The sequence below is a fragment of the Erpetoichthys calabaricus genome, chromosome 18 (genome assembly GCF_900747795.2).
Source record: "Erpetoichthys calabaricus chromosome 18, fErpCal1.3, whole genome shotgun sequence".
NCBI classification, from domain to species: Eukaryota; Metazoa; Chordata; class Cladistia; order Polypteriformes; family Polypteridae; genus Erpetoichthys; species Erpetoichthys calabaricus.
Window position 1 is genome coordinate 76,007,587 of NC_041411.2, and position 27,559 is coordinate 76,035,145.

General features: G+C 40.4%; 1 protein-coding gene and 1 long non-coding RNA gene across 2 annotated transcripts in view; one reads left to right on the forward strand and one right to left on the reverse strand.

The window, feature by feature from the left end:
• The window catches only part of LOC127526220 (uncharacterized), a 388,781-nt gene that overhangs the window by 334,174 nt on the left and 27,048 nt on the right, over positions 1–27,559 (reverse strand). The gene's annotated exons all lie outside the window — the stretch shown is intronic.
• On the forward strand, positions 21,242–25,281 carry bhlhe40 (basic helix-loop-helix family, member e40). Its single transcript, XM_028825508.2, has 5 exons — positions 21,242–21,640; positions 21,741–21,813; positions 22,022–22,129; positions 22,319–22,442; positions 23,178–25,281. The coding sequence occupies exons 1-5, from the start codon at positions 21,555–21,557 to the stop codon at positions 24,038–24,040; spliced, it is 1,254 nt and encodes a 417-aa protein (XP_028681341.1). The 5' UTR covers positions 21,242–21,554; the 3' UTR covers positions 24,041–25,281.

Sequence of the window (27,559 nt, forward strand, 5' to 3'; positions counted from 1 at the left end):
GTAATTTTTCCTTTTTTACTAGAAAATGCAATATGACTGATTTTTTTGATCTTATTTGCTTAACATTCTAATTTATGCTTAATTCTTAATCATTTAGAAGCTATTAATTACTTTTATGGCTATTTATGCTAATATGCTATTTATACCTAATGTATAAAATTTTTTCCTTCTATAATCCTCCCTTTGAGGCTAATTTAGCCTCACCACCTATCCTGAAATTCCAAAAGAAAAGTAAGGGATGTTGGTTCAAATCTTCGTCAGGGCCTAATACAGACCCTTTACAGTTCTTCTTAATCTTCAACACCTGTACCTCTCCTCTGGTGGCACAGGAGCCAAACATCTCCCCTTATCAATCAACAGAGACGAGTAAAAGACTCCCTGGCCCTATCCTTACAGTCAATATGTGTCTAATCAATCATAAGTGCAGAAAAAATTGAATGACATGGGAATATAACATAATCCATGATGGTTAGAAGAAAATAATACAGAAGGCTTAAAATAATAAAACAACTGTCCATAATAAGTGCTCTTCCTTTGCTTGGAGAAATTTTCTTCCAGTGAAATAACAATTTTTTTTCAACCCAGGTACTTTGCACACCGTAGAGGTTCACCTCCCTGGGGTGTGGTTACTAGCACTTCACCCAGGGAGCCTTTTTGGTTTAATATTTCATTATCCACATTGTCATCAAGAAGAGAATCAAAATCTGTAGCTGAAGATGCCCATGGTTCAAGAATCCACAGAGTGTTGGATTACTCTGGTAATAATTAACTAGAAAACTGGCAACAAGCAGCAAAATACCATTCAAAGACACAATGATGCAACCAAGAGAGTAATTCCTACTTTGGAAAACATAGGTCCCCATGTCTCTAGGTTCAAATGAAGCCAGTACTAAGTATACTGGTTTTACCTTTTTGTTTCTAAGATGAGTTCACACTAAACACATAATGTCAGAATTGTCCCAATTCCTAAATGTGGTGAAATAACTATTTAATATACCTATATAGTTCTTTGTGATCATCTATAATCAGACCTGTTGGTGGCGACACAGATAGCCAAATATTTATTTTTTAAAAAACTCAAAAGTTCTCAGTTTTATGTTGTCAATGATATGCACAATAATAATCAGAGATAAAGTCCTTATAAACCTCACCATGCTCACATCCTAACACATTCATTCATGAAGTTGCCCATATTTACTCCTAGCTGTGGTCTCAACCTGAACCACCTTTATCATATTAATGCAGTTATTTTGTGGACAGTAGGTGTCAATCCTCCCTTCAGAAGATGTCAGCACTACTTTCCAAAATGCAAGTCACTGGGTCATCTCCAAGGTCACATTCAAATTTCAAGGGTTATACCCAAGCTTCTCATTAAGGGTTCAAATCTTCTGTCACCAGTAGAGATCTTCAAACTTTTCATCTGGGCTTTTTACTTCACAGACCACACATTCACCACCACATGTATAAGACACTCCATCTCCTATGGGCCAAATTATTACTTTATTTCACCATCTTTTATAATACATATACTCAAAAAGCCATAATGTTAATCATTTGTCCTGTATCGCCATCAACATGTCAGCTTAAACTGTGTCATCCTATTCTAAAGGTTATGGATGTCCTGACCTACAGTAAGTGTCCCTTATTCCCAAAATACTTGTTATGTGTGTCATCCCATAAGTTTACTATTATTCTTCTCAATTAATAAATGTACCTAAATGTTAAGCTCTACATTATTTGTTATAATATTACAATCAATAACCTAGAATATCTAAACTAGACTGGCCCTAACTAGCAATGGTGGAATGCTTCTATAATGACAGTCACTTAACAATCTCTAATAGTTATTTCATGTTAGATTAGATTAGATTCTGATTAACTCCGGATTACACAAATCATTGGTCCTTAAAGGTAACTTATTATCTCACACTAAATATCAGAAGGCTGCGTGTTCAAATCACGTTGGGGTCACCAAAGTGTATAACAAAGGAATACTCAGAAATAATTATTCTGAGGCTAAGGGCAGTGAAGGAAGCAGGAACAGATGTGGCAGATTTCCCAAGCTGAAGTAGCAGCACTTAAGGCCAACCTGCATACTCTGTTACTGAGGGCCCTGCAGATTTGCAAATTCTTTTCAGTAGGCTTTCAGTGGTGCCTAGGGCTGCAAGTAGGAGCTCTGGAGTTTTAAAGGGTAAGGTCTGGCCTGGAAGACATTGTGGCAATCTTAACAGGATAGGACTTAAAAGAGACCACTGACCACAGGCCCTGTGAGCTTCAGGTGAGTATTAGCAAGGTTAAGGACTTACCTGGCTGGAGGGAAAACAGCATGAGATGTCTAAAAGATGACAGGGTGGTAGATGAAGCATCTGTGAGTGCCATGCTGATGGACAAGTGGACCAGTCACCTCCTAGGACAAGAAAAGGTTGTTTTTAAATAGACCCAGAGAAAGTATAGTTCTTTATTATTTTATTGTATTTTTGCATTCCTGTAACTGCTTGTGATCTGCCAAAGCTCGTGTGTACTTATTTTTTGTTAAACAAATATCATTTATCTTGATCTTATTGGTTATTTCCTAGTTTGAGGTCTGCTTTACAATACACCCCACAGGCCACAATATTGACTAAAGCAATTTGTGACTCATGGACAGCTACAATATTTCTGTACTGGAATTGGACATTTTGGATGCAAACCTTTTTTTGTAGTGTTTACCAAAGTCAGCACTAAACAAGTAAATTAAACCAAACCTTTTGGTTCTAGAATTATGAAAAGCTATAAGGTACTCTTGATACCTTTGATTGCTATGAAAGCACCTGCCTTAATGTTCATGTCTTATTCAACAGTATGCAGCCTGCAGAATACAATGATCAATTTAAAAAGCAATGCTAGACACGAGAGTGCCAAATTCACCGCCTCTGCACTGAGTCAAAACCTGCAGACACGGGTCAAGTGGGACCTCAAGTACCGACTGGCTGTACTGTGACTGATATGTGACAATGTCTCCATACACGTGACTTTCTTAAGTGCTGGCACAAACAAGTGTCTACGTGTCTCTGGCTGACAGTTCTGAGAAGTCTCCCTTACTCCCACTGTATATCTAATTGGTTCTCTACAGCCTTTAAATCAAAAAGACGTATAAAAGAAATTATTGGACTCTTGTCTCAAGGCTTGTCATGTGAAACCTCAGCCTCAACAGTTTCTGGAGCTGTCTAACTGTGTAAGTGTTTGAAACACACACTTGTGTCATTTCAAATAGGAATATGTCAGCTTGATTTTGCTGTTTATTAAATTTGGCCACGACAACAAAGTAAGCCTGGTAGATTAAAAATGCATTTGATACTTTAACGCAATAAAGTACTGTGTATATATCAGCTGGCATTTAGCAGGGATGGCTCCATGCAAATTGCTGAAGGCATTCATTTGAAACATGTCCAAATTCCTTTTATGTTTGCTCCTTTAATATGTCTTAAATAGGATGAGCTGATACCTGGCAGCAAGACTCAAACAGATTTCAGAATTAGTCAGATAGTCTTTCTGTAAAATTTTATTCAAAGTTTCCAACAAAGCCACAAAAGCAAATAAAACAGCAATGTGATTATGCTGCAGGTATACAGAGAAATTGTTGAAAGCCCTGGTATCTGACGGGAGTTATTTTAATGTGTGATGTGCACTTTTAAGAATTTACAAAAAAGGTGTCCTCTCTCTAACAGATGACACTTGGCCCATATTAATAACTATCTCTGCTTATACAGATTCAGAAAACGTGTAAATGATTTTATGGATTGTCTTTCATGGTGCTGCAGTGGTAGCGCTGCTTCCTCGCAGTAAGGAGACCAGGGTTCACATGCTGGGTCCTCCCTGTATGGAGTTTGCATGTTCTCTTCATGTCTACATGGGTTTCCACCCTCGGTCCAGAGACATGCAGGGTTAGGTGGTTAGGGTTATCTGGCGATGCTAAATGAGCCCTAGCATGTGTTTGGTGTGTGTGTGTTCACCCAGTGATGGACTGTCACCCTGTCTGGGGTTGTTCCTGCCATGTGCCAAATGCTTGCTGGGATAGGCTTCAGCCCCCTGCAACCCTGCTCAGAAAATGGTATGGTAATATAAATATAAATTTCACAATGAAGTGGTTGTATTATGTGAAACTGTTTAATATCCCCTACCCTGTACTATGACCCTAACCTTGAACCTTCCTCATAATCATCCATAATGTGCTTTAAATGCACATACACTCTTACTGCTTAGAGTTCCAACAATGACTTTTAGATGTCACAGTATTGGAAATGACATCCTGCTTTATGGTCTACACATCCTTCCTACATTCTGATCTTGTCCAGCGTCCATACTGACCACCCTGTTTTACTACTAAAACCTTCCCTGTGTGTTATCTCCCTCTATACACATGTACTCCGATTTATACAGACACAGCGTGAAATGCAAACTCCACAAAGTTGCCCATCACGGCCTTGTCCACTCTGGACCTTTAATCAGTCCATCTGGCATTCACAAACGTCCCCCATTTTACCCTCAAACACCCTACACAGCACTCATTCACCATTCCTCACTGAACCCTCCTCCTCATTCACAAGCTCTCCTCTGCTCTACACGTATTCACCGATAAAAATAAAAACTGCTTTAATCCCATAACCTGTCCTCCTCACCTGGTCCTGCTCCTCTCTTTTTGTCAGGCATTACTCTTTGCACCCCACATCTGCGTTACTTTTACAGGCCCTTCAGATTTCTCTTACTTCTGCAGATACTTCTGTATTCAAATGCACCTTGTGCTTTTTTCACCTTCCTCATTTTACATTTCAGGCATTTGTAACTTTTTAAACAGACCACTGTCACACATGCGTGTTAAGGCGGGGGTCATCCTTCAGGCTCATTTAAGGTACATAATACCACCCCAGAACAAGAGAGGGCGCTGGCACCAATTGTGTCCTCTTCCCTTCCCTCCAAAGTGCCATGAAGACACCCAATCATGGTAGCTGACTCCGCCCTTTCTGGCCCATTGCCTGTAAGTTGCAAGGCCATCGGGAGAAAGCGTCATTCTATGATAAGAGCACCCCGCAGGATGGAGCTCCAAACTTTGTGACCTATCACCACAAACATCCTTTACCCAAACACCTAAGAGGAGATCTACTTTTTGTTTTGACTTCATTTTGCACCTCAGAGCGCCTGTTTATATTTGCCTTTAATCAAGGAGCCTTGAGAATTAAACGGGGACAACCAGGTTAGTGCACCCACATTTATTCTCTCCAGCGCAGCGTTCTTTACTCAACCACACCATGTGTGTCCTTCTTCAGCACCCCACTTCATGTTTGGCAGCTCACAGTAATGCTGACGTGATCTGCTTCACTCAGATATGCCTTGCTCTGTTTTCTAGACCCCACAATATTTTTAAGACATCTAAAAATATTTTTGCCTCACATTTGTCCCTGTCACTCTGTTAGACAAGGTTTCATCCTGCAAGCCCCAAAGTTACCTAAAAAATGTGAAACTTAACTTCATGAAAGCCACAATTGCATCATATTTGTATTCATGTCAGTCTCTTGATATGTGACTAATTCATGTCTTTAAACATAATACATTCCTAAAATATATCTCAATTTAAAAATGGAAATATGAGATTGCCTTTCCCAGGAGGAATTATCTGCATTGTGTTTTGAAATTTTATGCATAAGAGGCATTCCTGAATTCTATTAAAATTTCAGCTGATTACGAGTTTTGAACTGGTTAAATGGATGTAAGCAGTCAGGACTTGAAGATGAGCCACACTTGAATGTGGATATTCACTGTGTTACTCCTAAACCCGAGTTAGCACATCAGCCATTTACCCCCATGTCTGTTTTCAAGAAAAGAAATAAGTGACTTCAATAGCAGATGTTTGCAGTACTGGACAGAATAAACCCTTAGCCTCTTACATGTTAAGAATCAGAGAAATGTGTAATAAGTTGCTATTGAAGAGAAAAATGTACCCCATTGGATAATTCTGAATGTGGAGAAAAATACAGGGCTTATTAGACAAATGAGTTAATTTATACCTGTGGATCTGGCTGTTAGATCCTAGAGACAAATTTCAGTAATCACTAGCCTTTAGATTATTAACTCACAAGACCTGGGTGTCACAGCCTCATTTTTTTTTTTGTTTGATACTCATGTCAAAACCTGTTCTTCAGTTCATACCCCAGATAACATTCAGTCAATACAGCTTGGCTCTCAGCCCCTGCTGAATGTTTGTTTTAAAGTTATGATGCAGATGGTTCTCATCAGTTCTCATAATACAAAATAATAAAATACGTAATTAAATTCAGGATTGCAGAAGGCAAAACTGGAAATTACATCACCACCACCTGATCAAGGTCCTGTGCAGCCGCCAGTGATGTTTGAATGAAAGCAGACCCCCCAATATGTCACAACACCAACTGCATCATCTTCTAAGATGGAGCTTAAAAAAATAAAGAACAACTTAAAGACATTTATGTTAGGCTAAGTAGGAGCTGGATGGTCTTTAACCCCCCTGAACCAGATTTTGTTTTTCTTTCTCTCTCAAGATTAACTGCATTTTTTTTTTCTGTCCACATTGGCCCTTTAACCTTATCATCATACTGTCATTTAGAAACTAAAAAAAAATACAATTCAGTATTTAAGGACACTACTTCTCTTAATTACTGTATATATCTTTATTATACAGTAATCCCTCCTCGATCACGGGGGTTGCGTTCCAGAACCCCCCCGTGAAAGGTGAAAATCCGTGAAGTAAAAACCATATGGTCATATGGTTATTTTTATATATTTTAAGCCCTTATAAACTCTCCCACACTATTATAAACATTTCCCGCACAATTATACAGCATAAACCCTTTGTATTCTCTTAGATATTAGATAAGATTCGTTGAAATTATGTACGTATGTAAACACAGTTTATATACAGTAAAACCTAAATATTATTTTAAAGATATCGAGCGTCTCCAATATCACATATGTTACAGCCATTACGACAGACAGGCCACCAGCAATAAATACGTACAATGCAAGAAAAATTGTATACAGTAAAATGTGTGTACAGTGACACTAAACTATGTACATGTAATAAGTACTGTACGTAGAAAATTAATTATGGTTACTCACCAACAATGACACGACGACTTGTCCGATAACGATGAGTTTAATTTTACTGCACAACAAAGGAGAGCGTTACAGCTCTTCTAAAGGAACCTCTTCAGGCGATTGTGTAGCACCGCCGTTGTTCTTCTTCCGGCAGTCTTCAATCCAAATCCCTAAAGCAGATTCCATCCGGACTACCGCCTTATTACATCCACTTACAACTCATTTTGCACCCTGGTTAAAGAACACTGCGGCCGTGGATCTTATATGCTTTTCCTCCTTTTTAAATATAAAGAATCGTGGACTCATTGATGCCGTAATGGCGTCCTACAGTGGTGTAGCTGTTCCCTGCCTTCAACATATCCAAAACTTTTACCTTTTCGGCAATCGTTAGCATCTTCCGTTTGCGCTTGGGCACAGCCCCTGAAGCAGTAGCAGGAGCAGATCGTTTTGGAACCATAACGAAGGGCTTGACTATGCACAAAGATAAACAAAAAAGACCACAAAAGTTGAGTCTTTACACAGCGAAACATGTTGATGCTGAATGAGTGAGACGAGACTTCCTGGTTAACGCAGCGGACTCGAATTCGGCGCTCCATCACTGAGCCAATCAGCACACAGGAATTTAACTGCGTGCTCTGATTGGGTAGCTTCTCAGCCATCCCCCAATAGCGTCCCTTGTATGAAATCAACTGGGCAAACCAACTGAGGAAGCATGTACCAGAAGTAAAAAGACCCATTGTCCGCAGAAACCCACGAAGCAGCGAAAAATCCCTGTTATATATTTAGATATGCTTACATATAAAATCCGCAATAGAGTGAAGCCGCGAAAGTCAAAACGCGATACAGCGAGGGATTACTGTATTCTATGTATTATTTGTTCATTGTTGTACGTATCTAAATTTTATTTGGTTTTCTTTGCATGTAACTACTTCAACATGGAAAGAACTTTGAGCTACATTATGTGCTATAGAAATAAATGTTCTTATAAGGCGGGAAACTGTCTTAGACAATGTGACTGTCTCTTGCAGGACCCTCTCACACATATCCACAACTCATACCCACACAGAGCCAATTTATAATCACCAGTTACTCTAATATGCACATGCTACAGGAAATGAACTATCCGGAAGAAAACCCAGGCTCAGGTAGGCCAGCCAATACTGCTCCGATGCAATAGGGGGCTCTGTCGCAAACCATATTTCCAGTTTCCACCACAGGTCCGCCCAAACCCAGGAGATGACACCTAGTCCCATCCCCACTTTGGCTTCCAAACCCCACCCCTTTAGGGCTCGGACTTATTTAATCAGGTGGCCTACTGAGGGAGGTCGTCACTTTTGGTCCCCACACAAGACGGAGCTCTCAATAACATGTCTGTGTTCTAGCTTGTGCCATGACACTGTTTTTCTTTTGTTTAGAATTATTGTTACACAGCCAAGTAGGTGTTTTTCTGATACTCCAAACCCTTGCACTTGTGTCTTGTGAATTCTTCACATCACATACAGACACAGGGTGAAATGCAAACTCCACAAAATTGCCCATCACGGCCTTGTCCACTGTGGACCTCTAATCATTCCCTCTCTCTGATTGTCAAACTAACTCTCTCGCCCATTCACTACCTAACAGCTGATGTATGGTGACTATACTGGTGTAAAATGGCTGCTGGCACATCATCCAGGTGGATACTGCATATTGGTGGTGGTTGATGTGGCTCCCCACTGTCTATGTGAAGCACTTTGCCTAGAAAATATAATGATATAACTATCTACCTAAGTGGGAGGAAAGCCAAAGTAACTGGAGAAAAGTCTACAAAGTAATTAACTGGACTGAGAATGAAATTCAGTTGAAGCTGTAAGGTGCTAATGGCTGTGCCATCTACAAATATACTTAATTACATATCTGAATGTAGAAGCATCATACATGTTTTAACTGTGTTTGACATAGACATCTGTCCTGGTGCTACAGAACCTGTCTGATTTAGATGGCTAGTTCGTTTTTGTGTCCAGTCCATAGCAAGGCTGAGCAGATGAGAGTCTTTCATGAGGGATACTAAACTCAGTTACCATATACAATTGAAAGCCAAATCATTATCAATTCACATATATGCACGTTAGTGTAATAGCTTCACGGATTTTCTTACATTTATAATTTAGTCTAAATACTGCATATGCAATTGAGCTCTGCTTTTTGCACTTATTATGAAAATAAATGTTTCAAATTAGACATTTACTGCATTATCTCTGTGGTTGTGTACTGGGGAAATGGCATCGGTGCAGGTGATGCCCACAAACTGATTAAAAAAGCTACTTTAGTCTTGGGAGTCAGGCTGGAGGAAGTGGTAGAACAGAAATCACTCAGGAAGTTGCTTACTATCCTGGACAGCGACTTTCACACCCTGTATGAAGATTTGGCTAAACTGAGGAGAACCTTCAGTAACAGACAAGAAGCACTATGTAAAGTTGTTTAAACCCTCTGCCATTAAGCTCTGTAATGAGTCTCCCCCCGGCTGAGCTGCTGATGCTCTTTGTGTGCACTGGACTAGCAAATATCCCTTTAAATTTGGCCTAATTTGTTTTGGACCTGATGGAGGGACAGAACAATAGTGCAAAATTTAAAAGAAATGCAAAAAAATGTGTTTCCTTGCTGCTATAATTAAAGTGCAGTGTTTGATATAAAAATGCCATATTGCATCTCCTAATAACATGTTGTTGCAGAGGTTTTCTTTCTTCCAACAAGAACGGCTGAACTGGTACCTCCTCGGCTTTCTTGAACGTCCCGATTCGAATGCGTACAATTTGATGGACAGACTTTTATTTGCTAAATGAGAGGAGTGTTTCAGCTGTCAAATGACACCACATTCAACTTTCTCAATTTGATTTTTTTTTTTTTTTGTAAAGATGTTTTTAAATCTTGAAACTATTGGTGTTGTAATTTGGATACACAGTAGGATTTCTTTAGCAACTATATATACTCTGACAGTAGGATTTACCTTGCAAAATGATTCATAGGCCATAGGTTTTCAATAATGGATATGTATGCTAGGGATGCTTATTTAAAAACAGCAAAAACAGAAAAAAATTTTTTTTTTTTTTTTAAACTGGACATATTACTATTACATACTTCATAACTATTTTTCCGGATTGTTCCTGGTGCATTCACTGACACTTTTATAATGTTTGGAAGCCTATTCCAACACCTATGGAAATAAGAATAACATTTTTGGTAGAAATTGCAACTAAGTCTGCTGTAACTTATGTGTACAGCATAACTCATTCTCCTGCTGTACAAATTCTGAAAAAGAAAAAACAGATGTCTAACCTTTACTTTGAGGGGTAGAATATGTATATTGAGTAAAGGATGATGGAGTTAGAGACAGTTAAATCAAAGCTGCAGAAAGCAGCCGAGTTCTGGCTCTATAATGAGAGGCTGAGGTGGTCCTGTTCCCTGTGTTTAATGGTACTGAGCTGGTCAAGCAGACACTTTAACAGTGATACCCTGTGCAGTATACTGGGCCAATGACTGACATTCTGAATAGCGAAATTGGAACTGATGAGTTAAGTAGAACTCTAATCATTTTATTTGAAAATGCCTACACTTTGTTAATTCACTTTTAGATAATTCTTGTTATATGTATATTTGTACCTTGTTTTAGCATACTTAGCATTATGATAATTCTTTGTATTGTATGTTTTGGTACCTTGTTGGTATACTTATGATTATTCTTGTTATATGTTTATTTGTGGCTTTTTTGTCTTCTGTAACTGCAATTTCCTTCGGGATTAATACAGTTTCTGTTAATCTATCCATATATCTATCCATTAAATAGTGTCTTTCATATCTATCTAGCTATCTTCTAATAATAATAATAATAATAATAATAATAAATTCTTTACATTTATATAGCGCTTTTATCACTACTCTCCACAAAACGTTTAGATTATTTGAAGTTATATTTACATGAATGGTTTTTCCAGACTTTTCTATTTAAAAACAGCACACAAGTATCAATGCCTTCTTCACAAAGTGTTACGTGACAATATAGACCACCTTACCCCCTTTCCTCATTCTAATCAGAGCTACTTTGCATTTCCGACTCACAAGCACAGCTTCTATCCGCTACTCCCCATCTGCCCACTCGCTGTCTCCGTCTCTGAGACGCCGCTGCCACGAACTTTGCGCGCCAGCAGGCATTTCCGGTGAAAACACCGCATGGCGTCACTAAGGGGCGTGCCATCGGCGAGCTCAGGGAGCGCACGTGCAGCGGCACATGGAAGCCTCCGCCCGCGCTCTGCGGGGACAGCTGCACAAGAGACGTGATCGGCTCGCACATGCGTACTGGTGGAGAGGAAGCTGACTCAGATTAGGCAAGGCAGGCGAGCGCAGTTGTGGACCGCTCTGGTAATAAGTGATCGCCCGCCGTAGAGCCACTATTTGCAGCACACGAGAGCCCCACTGACCGGAAGTGCAGTTCTTGGTAAATTGGCATACAATTCCCTTCTTTTAGGCAGAAGTGCGCTATGCTAGCGTAAGGAATCGCCGGTGTGGCACTGCTTACAAAATGCGAGAGCCGCTCTGATTGGAAGTGCTGCTGTTGGTAATTTGACATTGAACTAACTTATCTTATATAAGCACAATCACGCGCTTTAAGCATGGGAAAGGTGCCATATAAATGAAATGTCTTATTATTTGTCTTTCATTATAAAGTATTAGTTGCTTATAAACCGAATTCTTATCAACTATACTTTCTTAATGATGTTTAGCTTTCATACTTTTGTTTTGTGAACGTACCTATAATCGTAAGGAAAATGATCAATTCAGACAGCAGCTGTTTATTATGAGAGTAAAGTGTAGAAAGGCAAGTTCGGAGGTCGCAGGCGGTCACTTGAGGGCGAAGCACCTGTTACTTTTTAAACTTCATGTTTGTTTAGGTATCCTGACCTAATATCATGCCCGGGGGCCATTGCTTATATATTAACTTTGGATCTCTCCAGAAGACGGATGTTTTTCCAGTATGATTTTGTAATGAATGTCTTGCCGCACAACAGCACTTTGGGTTACACTTTATACCGGCGTTCGTGTTTTCCGTTAACAGTCACGTCGATCTCATAAATATTTGATCACCAACCCCCAATCCTCACAAAGTAGGAGAACAACTAGAGATTATTTTCCTTGGATCATCAGGAACCGCTCTTCACCTCAGACTGTAGAGGTGTTATTGTAAATAGCTCGTTTTCTTCTGATTATATAAAAAAGACAAAGTTTGAAAACAATATTTGAAATTCCCTGCAGGTTGTCCATATGGAACACTGTTCACATATGGAACTGTTCTCTCAGCACTAGATAACGTCTGGTATACTTGATTTTAACGGAGCTTTCGCGAATATTCACTGTCGAAGTACGTGTACGCCACTCTTAAAAATAAAAAGAACCCTTATTTAGATGATAACGGATTTGTGAAATACCAGCAGATTCCTGATTTTACAAAGGTTTCTTGCCACATAAAATAACACAGACTAAGTTCAGGTTTTCTTAATCTGTTAGCATCCAGCCCTGCACTATACAGTAAAGATGTTTGTTGTGTACACATCTTCTCAAAGCTTAAAGAAGCAATTTCATGGGCCAAGAACCCTTCCCATAATGAAATAGTTCTTTGTCAAGTAATGGATCTAAAAGGAGCCAGACAATCCCGTAAAATGCCATTAGAGAAGAAATATTTTAGGAGTGAATAGTGCTAGTTTGTGTTTTTTAAATAAGATTGTCATTTAAAGTAACAAATATTGCTTTCATAATGCATTTTTACTAAAGGATATTATGCAAATACAGAAACTACCTAGAACTAATTTTTTCCTTGTTGAAATGCCCACGTCAAGCAGAGTGTGATAATTGAGCCCATAAACTGCACAACATGGCCTATACAGTTGCTAAGTTTAATTTACTTTAAATAACCTCGCACCAAACTACATCAGTGACCTCCTCCATCACTATGTCTCTGCCCGCCCACTAAGGTCCTCTGATTCTGGTAATCTTGTTGGGCCCCTCACTAATCTACACTCTATGGGTGACAGGGCCTTCAGCTGTATAGCGCCCAGACTCTGGAATGACCTACCAAAATTAATCCGGTCAGCTGACTCCATGAATTCTTTTAAAAAACAACTCAAAACTCATCTGTTCAGGAAGGCTTTTAGCTCTACTTGACTTTATTACCTTTCTCTCAGTTTACTTCTCTGTCAAGATGCCAACGTAACCTGTATGTGTGTGCGAGACCATCAATTATGTTGTCTGTTTTTTTTTTTTTCAGAATTTACTGTCTTAATCTTCTTTATTTATTTATCTGGTTTGTACAATGCTATATACTGTATATTCTGCCGTTCTTTATTATATTCTGTAAGTGCCTTGAGCATGGGAAAGGCGCTATATAAATAAAATGTATTATTATTATTATTAAGTTGTTGGAATGTAAACCACAGAGTTACAGGGTGAAACTCGCATTACAACTCAATGTATCCCCCTTAATCAGTCCAATGGATTAGCAGCGCTCAGGGTATGACAGTGTGAGAACAATCAGAGGTACCCTATTGGGGTGATATTTAACTGGAAGATGTCCTAAGGTGCTATTTAAATATGTCTAATTAGGAAGCTGTGTTTGCTGATTCGGTCTCAACTGTGTAAGCACGAGTGAATCATTTCACCTACCAGTGTTGGCATTAAAGAAATAAAGAAAGTTTTGCATTTCACATGTAAAACTGAAGGTTGCTGATTTATACTAGACATCTGAATCTTTATGCCTGACAGTCCTCACTGTAGACGTATACAAGCAGTTGGAGTGGTGTTCTCTACAGACAGGCGATTTTAAAAGTTTGCAATTTAAAACACACGCTTGCAATGAGAAGTAGAGCAAAAGTACACTTTTTTTAATTGGGTAAAAGTGGTGTCATTTTGCTTGACTTCTCATTGCAAGCGTGTGTTTTTAAATTGCAGACTTTTAAAATCAGCGGCCGAAATGAATTTTCTCCGCAGGGTGGTTGGACTTTCCCTTAGAGATAGGGTGAGGAGTTCAGTTATCTGGGAGAGACTCCGCATTGAGAGGAGTCAGTTGAGGTGGTTCGGGCATCTGGTTAGGATGTCCCCTGAATGCCTCCCTGTGGGGGTGTTCCAGGCATGCCCCACTGAGAGAAGGCTACGGGGCAGACCCAGGACACGCTGGAGGGATTATATCTCCCGGCTGGCCTTGGAACGCCTCGGGGTCCTCCCAGAGGAGCTGGAGGAGGTGGTCGGGGAGAGGGAGGTCTGGGCTTCCCTGCTTAGGCTGCTGCCCCCGCGACCCGACCTCGGATAAGCGGTGGATAATGGATGGATGGATAGACTTTTAAAATCGCCTCTCTGTAGAGAACACCATCATAATGGCTAACATGGTACAACACCCTACTGCTACAAACACACATCTAGGAATTGAGGAGTCTACCACTGAGTTCCTGTGTGACAATAAGGGGGTCCGTTAACTGGCTAGTGCTCTGACTGCACTCTTAAAAATCCTGGTTCCTTAATGGCACAATATAGGTCTTTACTGGGTTGTATGGTTTCTCATAGAGCCTTTGATGGCCAAAGCTCCATTTCATTCTGGGAAGAGTTCTTTGCATATGAAGTTGGTTCTTTGTGCTTTGAAAAAGTTCCACATATGTACAAAAATGAAATCTTTAATGTATGGTAGGGTTCAGGACACTGATAGATTAAGAAAACCTGAACTTCACCTGTGGTGTTGAATGTATGCAGCAAGAGTCCTTTTAAAATCATGAGCAATTGGTATTTCACCGATTTGTTGCCATCATGGTTATTCACACCATGGACACTGTTCTATATAAATAAATGGTTATTTCTATAACATTCACGTGGATGAGTCTTTTTGGAGGGGGCATCACTCTGAAGATCCACACTGGCACCTTTATTTTTAAGAGTGTGCGTGTAGGAAAACCAAATGAAGTGCATCTGCCATTTCTAAATCACTTTGTGTTCAAGTGGCAACTCTTTACATGAAGTGTACTTTAGCCTTTCGTGCATTTTGTTGTGTTCCTTCACTTAAGTAAAGCACACAGTACGGAGTTATAGACACAACCCTTGCCTTTAAAAAATAAGTACTTCAGCATCGAGCTCTTCACTTATAGAAAAACGTGCTGTAGACATTTAGTCGTCGTTACATTGAAAAAACGAATCAAATTACTTTTTAAAATGTTTTCTATTGCACACCAAGATGATTGTTTATGTTCATTACAGTATGAGTATTTATATATTACTTTTATGCCAGTAATTAAAATGTTTCATTTACACTGTCTGCCTTTATTACAAAAAATATTTACAATTTCAAGACAGCAGGCTATTCATGCCTGAAGATTCTCAGTAACGGTTTCACTCTTAGCAAACACGGGCTTACCCTTCTAACAGCCTCGTAATCGGCTCTTCTGTTTGTATTAGGTGAGGTGAAGTGTTCAGAGGTGAAAAATGAAAAGTTACACACAAAAGACCTGCATGCAGTCATCATACCGCGTGAAAACAAGCGTGAGCTAAACGTATGTCACTTCATTTCAAACTATACACTCTTTTAAATTAAGACTATTTTAGATTTGATGCTTGTGTACAGTCCTTAAAAAGTGTCAACATTCACTTTGGATTTTCTACCAAGATTGGCTGCACCTCCCTGAAATATTCATCAAGTACACGGACCAGGCAGCTCTAATATCTGCATAAGTGACTGGTGTGGGCTAGAATGGGCGCTCCGAATTACTGCCGGGGGCTTGTCTTGTTGGTGGAAAAAAAAAAGAAGGTTGTAGAAAGTGTGACATACATGTAGTGGCGATTAGGTCCACATGTAGGAGAGTGGGGACAGCCTTACCACCCAAGCACAACCCTTCAATTACATTTTTTTTCCCCTCAGTAAAGATAGACGAACCCACCACACAGATAATGACCGCTTATATATTATCAAGAAAAGAAAGTAATAACACCATTATAACTGAAGAATTGTTTACAAGGACAGGGTCAGGTATTAATATTGTAATGTCACTCCTTTAAGGGATGGGAGTGGTCCCATGTTCGAGATGGGGTGAGTTAATAAACTGGTGCAAAGTTCACCAAGACTTTGGATTTCATTTTTTTTTGTCTAGGTAGGGAATACTAAAAAGGAAGCATTTTAGGTTGTGATTCTGAAATTTCTTTTTAGCTTTGCCAAGTGTGAGCGTCTATTCAATGGAATGTCAGTACCATGTCCCCTGTCTGTGCCATTACAGACTTTAAAACAGAACGCTTAACTTTGGAAAAAGGTGAGAAGATGTGATCCATTACAATGTAGCGCCCGAAACTTCAGAGATATGCTCAGGCCTCCCAATATCTAACATTAGATTAGGTTTATTAAGAAAATGGAGATAACTCATCTGGAGAGGGAGAGAGATTTATTTTTTTTTTTTTAAATATGTTTATTGTATGAAAAAATAAAAATTGTAACAAATTCAAAAACATTTTCCCTCCAATAATTGTGTTTTTATGAGAAAGAAATCACCATAATCTGAATTGCAATATATGAATATATATATATATATATATATATATATATATATATATATATATATATATAGTGATGGATGGCTGGGGATCATGTCCTACCGGGAGACCAGGATTTATACCCTGAGACATGAGAGGTTAGCCCCCCTGGGTTGCATTGGGCCATGCACTTGGGGCTTAGAAGCTCAAACCTGTTGGGGTCCGTGGCCAGCGCCTGGACAGCTCTGGAAACAAGATCTCCAGCACTTCCACCACACCCGGAAGTGCTGCCTGAAGAGGAGCTGGATTCACGAGCAGCGCTTCCACCACACCCAGAAGTGCTGCCAGATGTTAACCAGGAAGCACCTGGAGTACTTCCGGGTGCCCTATAAAAGGGGCTGTCTCACTTCATTCAAGGAGACAGAGTCGGGTGGAAGAGGATGGAGCTTGCGGGAGGGGAGTGGAGGCATCAGAAGAAAAGAAAAAGGAAAGTATAGGACTGAGCATATTTGACGGTTGGTGCACTGTGTGTTGTGTTGAAAAGAACTGAAAATAAATAGAGTGTGCTTTTTGGACATTGTGTGTCTCAGTGTCCATCTGTAGCCAGCTAGGTAACCACCTAATAATCACATTGCTATTCAGACTTGAAAAGAATATATACGAGTATATGTGTGTGTGTGTATATATATATATATATATATATATATATATATATATATATATATATATATATACAGTGGTGTGAAAAACTATTTGCCCCCTTCCTGATTTCTTATTCTTTTGCATGTTTGTCACACAAAATGTTTCTGATCATCAAACACATTTAACCATTAGTCAAATATAACACAAGTAAACACAAAATGCAGTTTTTAAATGATGGTGTTTATTATTTAGGGAGAAAAAAAATCCAAACCTACATGGCCCTGTGTGAAAAAGTAATTGCCCCCTTGTTAAAAAATAACCTAACTGTGGTGTATCACACCTGAGTTCAATTTCCGTAGCCACCCCCAGGCCTGATTACTGCCACACCTGTTTCAATCAAGAAATCACTTAAATAGGAGCTGCCTGACACAGAGAAGTAGACCAAAAGCACCTCAAAAGCTAGACATCATGCCAAGATCCAAAGAAATTCAGGAACAAATGAGAACAGAAGTAATTGAGATCTATCAGTCTGGTAAAGGATATAAAGCCATTTCTAAAGCTTTGGGACTCCAGCGAACCACAGTGAGAGCCATTATCCACAAATGGCAAAAACATGGAACAGTGGTGAACCTTCCCAGGAGTGGCCGGCCGACCAAAATTACCCCAAGAGCGCAGAGACGACTCATCCGAGAGGTCACAAAAGACCCCAGGACAACGTCTAAAGAACTGCAGGCCTCACTTGCCTCAATTAAGGTCAGTGTTCACGACTCCACCATAAGAAAGAGACTGGGCAAAAACGGCCTGCATGGCAGATTTCCAAGACGCAAACCACTGTTAAGCAAAAAGAACATTAGGGCTCGTCTCAATTTTGCTAAGAAACATCTCAATGACTGCCAAGACTTTTGGGAAAATACCTTGTGGACTGATGAGTCAAAAGTTGAACTTTTTGGAAGGCAAATGTCCCGTTACATCTGGCGTAAAAGGAACACAGCATTTCAGAAAAAGAACATCATACCAACAGTAAAATATGGCGGTGGTAGTGTGATGGTCTGGGGTTGTTTTGCTGCTTCAGGACCTGGAAGGCTTGCTGTGATAGATGGAACCATGAATTCTACTGTCTACCAAAAAATCCTGAAGGAGAATATCCGGCCATCTGTTCGTCAACTCAAGCTGAAGCGATCTTGGGTGCTGCAACAGGACAATGACCCAAAATACACCAGCAAATCCACCTCTGAATGGCTGAAGAAAAACAAAATGAAGACTTTGGTGTGGCCTAGTCAAAGTCCTGACCTGAATCCAATTGAGATGCTATGGCATGACCTTAAAAAGGCGGTTCATGCTAGAAAACCCTCAAATAAAGCTGAATTACAACAATTTTGCAAAGATGAGTGGGCCAAAATTCCTCCAGAGCGCTGTAAAAGACTCATTGCAAGTTATCGCAAACGCTTGATTGCAGTTATTGCTGCTAAGGGTGGCCCAACCAGTTATTAGGTTCAGGGGGCAATTACTTTTTCACATAGGGCCATGTAGGTTTGGATTTTTTTTTCTCCCTAAATAATAAAAACCACCATTTACAAACTGCATTTTGTGTTTACTTGTGTTATATTTGACTAATGGTTAAATGTGTTTGATGATCAGAAACATTTTGTGTGACAAACATGCAAAAGAATAAGAAATCAGGAAGGGGGCAAATAGTTTTTCACACCACTGTATACTGATTTATATGCATACAACAATCAACCAGACATACATTTAACTGGGACAATGCACAAATAAGATTTAAGGCCAGTACTAAAAGTGCCAGATAGCTGGCTGAATCTTGGCTATCAAACAAAAACGTCATTAACAGACATTTGGACATAAACCCAGCATATGCAAACTTAAGAAGAACATCCTCATAATAAATAAAACTTTACGTCCAATACCCCTCCTAAACCCACCTCATTACCCCCCCCCCCCCCCCACCTTTTTTTGCTATATATTGCCTTTGATTCTTGTATGTCTAATCATTATCCTCTGCACAGAGGGGGCTAGGCGGTCTCAAGGTCTGGAACCCCTACAGATTTTATTTTTTCTCTCCAGCCGTCTGGAGTTTTTTTTGTTTTTTCTGTAACCCCTGACCATCGAACCTTATATGTTAATTAATGTTGTCTTATTTTAATTCTTACTTTGTCTTTTATTTTTCTTTTCTTCATCATGTAAAGCACTTTGAGCTACATTATTTGTATGAAAATGTGCTATATAAATAAATGTTGTCGTTGTTGTTGATGACGGCTCCCGGCAGGAGCTGAAAGCTCAGGAATAAAAACTACTTTATGATACGTGATTCATTTTCTTCCTTTGTGGATCTCCAGCTACAAATATGCAAAACGTATCACAGAGCTTAATTTCCATATATATATATATATATATATATATATATATAAAAACAGCTTAAATAAGTATTTAAAGAAAAGAGTTCAAGCTTCTTCCCCAGCACTAGAAATCCCTTCACCCTACTCAATCCGCTATTCGTTGCACATTCCAATTTAACAGGATAACATGACATAATTAAATCTTTCAAAAATACAAAACTTTTCTAGTATCTTACAAATTATCAATCATGTTACTTAATCACAGTTTACGTTTAAGCTGCCCTTCAGCAATGGAACACAGCACCTCCTTCAAATCCCCACAGTTCTTCAGTATTATTACACGTGCTTTATACATTCTGTGGTTAATTCTCGAGGTAACCGTCACTTTAAAAGCAACAGACAGGCATGCAGACAGAAAGATAGATATTTATTTTTCTTCAATTACTAATGCGCTATATAAATGTAAAGAATTATTTTTATTACCACATTGACCTCTTCTACTCTACACTTACATTCATACTGTATATATCACCACCACTACCCCAGTGCATATGTACTTCCTGCTCCCCACATAAACTCAGATAAGTATCTGCTATATTGTTATATATGTTACTTCACCAAAATTAGTATCTCAATACACCCCTTCTACTCCGCACATACATTCAGACCAATATGTTTTATATGTATATGAATTACTGCGGTGGGTTGGCACCCTGCCGGGGATTGGTTCCTGCCTTGTGCCCTGTGTTGGCTGGGATTGGCTCCAGCAGACCCCCGTGACCCTGTGTTCGGATTCAGCGGGTTGGATAATGGATGGATGGATGTATATGAATTACTTCACTAACACTAATAACCCGGTGTACGGCTCGTACTCCGCACATACAACACATTCAGACAAATGTCTGGACATCGATAGAAGTGCAGCCTTCAGTTAAATGTGACAATTAAGGGAGCCAGAACTGTGACCGTCCACTCTGGAATTTTGGGTCAGCTGTCACGCAGCCCGTACCTCAGGACTGAAGCGCTAAGAGATCATGCGGCCTGTTTTTTATCTGAAATATTCGCATATATTAAAAAAGGTCATTTTATAACTCTTTATCAGGGGATGTGTCAGCTGATCAGGAATAATCTCCAAGTTAGCATCCAAGTGGGACTATTCAGCGGGTAGCTCTGCCGGAATCACGTTGATTAGTCACGATCGTGCACGGTGGTGATAATCATCACCGCAGTGCACATGAATCCATGCATGAGGTGCCCCGCAATCTCCCAGGAAAGCGTAAAAAAAACTGCGATTTGCAGAGTGAATGTTGCAAAAAAGAAATTAAACCTTTTTTTCCGGAAAGCGTGAATTGAGTGTGACGTGCTCTTCTAGCGGCTAGACTCCAGCCTGACCCTCTCTACCTCCCTCTCTCTCCCTCCCTCCCTACTTCTTCCGATTCTGATCACGATTTGAGGAGGGGAGGGAGGGGGGTATCCCTAAGGAAGCTGTCTTTATATATCTCTTGTTTCGTGACAGCTGGGAAGGAGTGCACGGGTTTCACGCCGCAGCCGGATCCTCCCCCCCCCTTCTCCTCCTCCTCCTCCTCTTCTCAGGAAGGCGACAGGGCAGTGCTGCGGGGTGGGGGGCGGCGTTGGGTAGTGCGCCACCGGCAGCGCTCGCCGACACGTGAGTCTCATGTGACGGAGGGAGGCAGTCACTTATAGAGCTCCAGACACAGACGTGCCTCCAGTCACAGGCGGCTTTATTTAACACGTAGCCTAATCCACCCACGCCGAAGCATTTATTCCAGCTCGCGGCTTCGCACAACAGCAGCCGACTTTCCCGGGGATCTCGGTAGACGTCGCGCGCACATAAAACAAGCGGAGCTTCATCGGACTGGTACACTTGACTGCAGTGTCTTATTCACTGTGAGACAAACCGAGGGCATGGAAAGGATTACCAGTGCGCAACCACCACCACCACCGCCTTGTCTGGTGAAACACGCGTCTCAGGACAGCTCGGACCTGGCGGGGTACGTGCAGTATTGTAATGTTCTAAGAGGAGGGAGGTCGGTGGCGTGCACTAAAGCGTTCTTATCTAATATTAATGTTTTTGCCTCACTTACCTTGCAGGAGCAGGATGGATTTTCCACACATGTATGTCTACAAACCAAGAAGAGGAATCAAGCGCGGGGAAGACAGCAAGGTGAGTGCTCACCCTCGGCGCGCCTCCCTGGCTTCGCGCTTCCCGCCTACCCAAGGTGCACGCAGCGGCTCGCGTTAATGAAAACGAGTCCGGCTGATGGGTTGAAAATAGACTTTCAACTTTCTTAATGTGTGTTTAGTAGAAACAAGGTATGATTGGAGTGCGAATAGTAAACCCGTATTAATATATATTTATTTGTTTAACGTAGGAAACCTACAAGCTGCCCCACAGACTGATCGAGAAGAAGCGACGCGACAGGATCAACGAGTGCATCGCGCAGCTCAAAGATCTTCTACCGGAGCATCTGAAGCTTACGGTGAGTGAAGGACACTGAACGTAGCACAAGAATAGGATGCGATTAACATGCTACATGGTGCACCAGCACCGGCAGACAAAAACAAAGGTCGTGACTGCCAAGATGGAGACGACATCTGGTTGTCACCCTTAGTGACAGGTCGCAGTGGAGCCCGCAGAAGTAACCCTTCCTTACCTCCTTGATTTGCAGACGCTGGGTCACTTGGAGAAGGCTGTCGTCCTGGAATTGACACTAAAGCACGTGAAAGCGCTGACGACTCTCCTGGAGCAGCAGCAGCAGAAGATCGTGGCGTTGCAAAGCGGCATGCAAGTCGGTAAGAGCCCGTCTTCCATCGTCTTTTTTTTTTTGCGTGTTCTTCCATATGAGCACGTTTGTCTTATTAAATAAATTGTTACTCGAATCCAGGTTTGCGCAATATAAAAGTTTTAGGTGACCTTTATTGGCAGCAACATTTCCCGGCGTTTCTAGTACTAACGTGTTGTACCGTGTTAGCCATTATGAATGTAGAGAAAAGTCAAGCAAAATGACACCTTTTATTGGCTAACTAAAAAAGATTACAATATTGAAGAAGGGGCTTGAGTTGCCGCGAAAGCTTGCATATTGTAATCTTTTTTAGTTAGCCAATAGAAGGTGTCATTTTGCTTGACTTTTCCCGGTGTTTCTAGTTAAAACTTCGGATTTAGTGACACCAAAATAAAAGTTTTGCTGCACATTCCGGATTATGCAGGTCTGATTGCTCATGCATTTCGTGCACAGATCCAGTTCTTCTATTCAGGTATAAACAGGATCTTTATGTTATATAGCCTCATGGACAACCTACACTATCACAAGATGATTTCCAGAGCAGACTGGGCAATAACACACAATCCTGAGATTAAAAATTTAAAAGTGAAGAATCACTAGTAATAGAAATCTTTTGTAATTGCGAATGCCAGAGGTACACCGTACCCCAGTTTGTCAATGACTTCTAAGATGTTTTATGTGACAGGTATCCTGAATAAGGATTTTGTTAGGTTTCACCAACTCCAATGTTACTTTTTCCATCTAGGGGAGCAGACAATGCCACTTCACGACAGCAGTGAGGAGATGTTCCGTTCTGGCTTCCACTTGTGTGCAAGGGAGGTTCTGCATTTCCTGACAAAGCAAGAGGATGGCCAGCAAGTCACACCTTCCCACATGATCAGCCACCTCCAGAAAGTTGCTGCTGAAATCTTGCCCGAGACCCAGGGATTGCGGATGGAGCGTGACAGTCAGAAAAGCCAGGATGCAAAAGACAAATCTTCTCCTCCCCAACCGATGAGTTTTGAAGGACATGGCAAAAACTGTGTTCCAGTCATTCAGAGGACTTACGTGCAGGCTGGCAGTGAGCAGAGTGGCAGTGATACAGATACTGATAGTGGGTATGGGGGTGAACTGGAAAAACTTGAGACTAAGGCTGACCGTCACTACTGCAGCAAAGAAGATGAACTCAAATACTCATTCAGTGACCGGATAACCACAATCAAACAAGAGACTGATGACCCACCAGCTAAAAGGGCAAGGGCAGGGTCAACAGAGGATAATGCTCTTTCTAATAAAGAGTTGTTGGGTATTCACAGTAATTTATTGGGATTTTCTTCACATCAGCCCCCTTTGTGTCTGCCTTTTTATTTAATCCCTCCTTCTGCGGCAGCATATTTGCCAATACTTGAGAAATGTTGGTATCCTGCCTCAATGCCAGTTCTCTATCCTGGACTCTCCAATGTGTCATCAACACTTTCAAGCGTTATGAACCCAGAGAAGCACCCCCCATCTCTTCTTGTATCTCCAGGCGTGGGCTCACCGCACACATCACAGTCCTCTCTGGACTCTCCAGCACTGCGTCAAGCTTTAAAGCAAACTTCACCTTTGAACTTAGAAACCAAAGACTGAGAAGCTTTTACATGTAACACTATGAAATGAATGTTGCCACTGTCTATAAATAGGAGTGCCTGTTTGTCTGGGAGTCATTTAAGCTGGCAAAGCACTGGACTAGGCGCATGGTCAATGCTTACTGCGGCCAGTTAAAAAGTGATGGGCATGTGTATTCCAGCTAAGTGGCCCTTGCATCTTTATGACTTAAACAAAGAAAATAATGAGGCTGCCCAACAAAAACATTGGGGATGGGGTTGCAGACATCTCATGCTGTGAACGGTGAAAGAGAAATTGTCAAAGAATGGCACAACTACAGAATCATTGTTTGTGTGTGTATGTGTGTGTGGCCCTCCTTGAGGAACTAAATATTGGGTGTTTTTAATTAAACAATTGCCACCCCCTTACCCCAGATTGTCAGGGCAACTAAGAATATTTACCTACCTTTTGCACTTACACCTTTGTTGAATGTAAGAATCCTGTAGATGCTGCTTTCAGCTTGACTGCTATAAATTGGAGAATGGAACAGACTTTTTAGCTGTCTTGTACGATTTTGCTGAAGTATCTGTACTGCCCCAGACGTTAACACCAAAAAACTCTTGTACTGTTTTATTTTACTGTTTTGTTGCGTGTCAGAAGAAAACACAAAAAGGGTTGGATTGGCAGTGACTATATTGTGACCTGACTGTGATAGGAAACTGGTGCGCGCAATGCTGATGATCATGCCTGCTAATCTGAATGCCCAGACTGATAAAGACTGTTTAAGTAGCAAACTTCCGAATTCATTTTGTTAATGTATAATATTATCACCACATGCGTTCTGAGAGACTCAGTTCCACCAATTCTGAGGTTACAGGCCTTGAGAAGTGTACGATGTTGTAGAGGCTCTGTGAAAGGTTTCTTTCGCCCTTGGAACTGTATTTTGGGGTGGCCATCAGACTGCTAGGTTACTGGCAATGGTGTCTGACCATTTAAGACACCAGTGCATTCATTTTTTTTTTGGTTTCTGTTATATATCATGTTGCCTTTTATTTGTAAAATATATATCAAAAGCCTGTCCAGTTTCTTTGTGTAAATATTTGAGTGTAAAGCGAGAGATGAATGTATCATTTTAAAACAGTTTAGTTTTGTATGTGGGAGCGGTACTTGGGATTTTTATTGCAGAAACAGAAGAAGGTTGTTTTATGTATATATTTTGTCTATAATTAAATGTTGAAATATATATATATAATATTAATAAAATAATTATTTTTCTTGTGCAACATTTAGTGTTGCTTTGTAAACAGAGGTGCCCTTCTAGTTCCTGACTTGTTCTTTGAAGGTGTGGCACGTGTCAATCGTGGAGTTGTACGTAGAAGCGTGCCAGTAACGCAGTTCTCCAGTAACACTAATGCATCACGTATTGCACAGAGTAGTTATAACCTCTTTTCTGGCCCAGTGGAGTCGAAGAATGCACCCAAGAGCCATGCAATAATCTGCGCAACGCAACTCTCCTGACTGACTAATCAAAGTGAAGTTTTGTAAATTAGAAACGAAGAGGCTTTGGAACAAAACCTCTCTCAGTCCATATCCTCTTACTGCTCATTGTGTCCACTTTCACATACGGATTTGGCTTTTATTTACTGAAAACTTGATAACAAGTGGTTAAGAGTTCAACCTTGTATAAAGTCTTTTTGTCAGTGACATGCATGGAAATCTTGCTAAGCCAATCCGCCATGTTCTATTCACTAACTCCGCTGTAGTCTACAAAACTAGTTTCAGCAAGTGACGGGAGGTTTTTTACTTTACTACTAAACTGCCTGCACACGGTAGCTTCATGCTGATAAGTAATGTGCGGCTGTAATTCCCCCAAAAACATGAGCAGGTTTTGTAGCAGATGTTGACTCTTCCTGATTTCCTGTTAGATTTCCAAAGAGACGAGCATTTGTTTAGCCTCAAAGGACAAAAAAGTGGCCAAGAGCGTTTTACACATAAGTTCTTCACTAATAAGAAGTGCAGGGAACCAAACGGCCATAATGTTAAGCAAACAAAAGAAACTCTGCAATAAATGTGAGTCATATTTATGTTTTATTATTCTGGGTTACTATTGATCTTCAAAGTTTGGCTGAAGTTGTTTTGCAATAATCCTGTTTAATGGTTACAAATATCAAGAAAGCGGCAGTACTCTCGCTCTGATACCCAGGCTTCTAGGAAGGATCACTTGTAAATGCCACATACTTCCTCTGCTGGCTTGCATCCCAGTGAGACTCATGACCACAGTGTCACCCATCTTGCACACATAATTGGCTGCTGCTGTCAGCGTCTTCATTTCTGGACACATCTCCTGTTCACAGCTCGCACTGAGCGTGTGATGTTTTGCACCATTCAGATTGCACAAAGCAGCCTACTGTCTTTGGTTTGATGGATTCCTTCTTTGGGGGGGGGGGGGGGGGGTATCATGGAGGGGGGTTACAAGACAGAGTCTTGCGGTGGCTGAAACTCCATTTCACCTGAAATCAATGTGATGTATCACAGAGTATCCTTTTTATTTTGTTTTTGTTTTTTTAAGGGTAGACTGAACTTCTAATAATTATCACGGCTGAAGTGTTGAGCCTATGTAGATTGCACAGGAAGCATACCACACATGTAGAATGAGCCCATACAGTCCCCTGTAAAAGAAAAGAAAGCTACTTCTCCTCAAAGTCAAGGGTGCAAACATCATACTGTTCTGTGGGCAACTGCAGCTGAATGTAGTCTTGAATTAAAACATTATGTGTGCAGCATTCAGACTATACAAAACACAATTTAGATGCGTATAGGTAAGTAACGCCACAAGTGCCATGGAAAGCAACTCTTCTGTGGCCGCTACATTAGAATATATTTTTCTTCCACAAAGGGTGACAAGTAAGAGAATGAGTTTTTGTCATGAGCAGGATCCAATCTGGGAAAAGGCTAAGAAATAAGCATGAAGAAATCAGAGCACAATTTTGAAAATTTGCATTTTTGTCTATCTACACCACAACTCTGTAGCTATTTTTTCAGAAGTACACGGCTCTGGAAAGCGTTTTCATAAGTGTCCATTTTCAGGAGTTGAAAACGCCGGGGTAGTGTGGACTAAAGGCAAAAACAGAGACTAATGTATGTGTTTTTAAATGATAAGGTAGCAGTGTGGATGTAGCCTGGGATGTACTGTAAAACTGCTGTTGTTAACTTACAAGCTGAGGTGTTGTGCTATGAACCAGTGGGAATTTATTTTTCACTTGGTGTGAACAAAGTCTAATCTGAAGTACAATGGTTCCGAGACCAAAGACATGGCAAATGATTTCAGAAAGAATCCCCAGTTTGCTATATTGAGACAGTATTGGTGTCGACCATGGAGAAGATAGATAGATAGATAGATAGATAGATAGATAGATAGATAGATAGATAGATAGATAGATAGATAGATAGATAGATAGATAGATAGGAGAAGGTAAATTACATCAAACTCTTAAGATAAACATTGCTATTTTAAAAAAAGGGTGCAATTGTAGCTGTTTTTTAGGGCATCTTTAGAATTTT

What these genes read in the sequence shown, in the direction of transcription:
- bhlhe40 (XM_028825508.2), top strand. Translation starts at nt 21,555, where the DNA reads ATGGAAAGGATTACCAGTGCGCAACCACCACCACCACCGCCTTGTCTG. An exon ending in CGGAGCATCTGAAGCTTACG is followed by an intron (nt 22,130 to 22,318) that starts GTGAGTGAAGGA and finishes CTTGATTTGCAG; the next exon opens with ACGCTGGGTCACTTGGAGAA. An exon ending in GCAAAGCGGCATGCAAGTCG is followed by an intron (nt 22,443 to 23,177) that starts GTAAGAGCCCGT and finishes TTTTCCATCTAG; the next exon opens with GGGAGCAGACAATGCCACTT.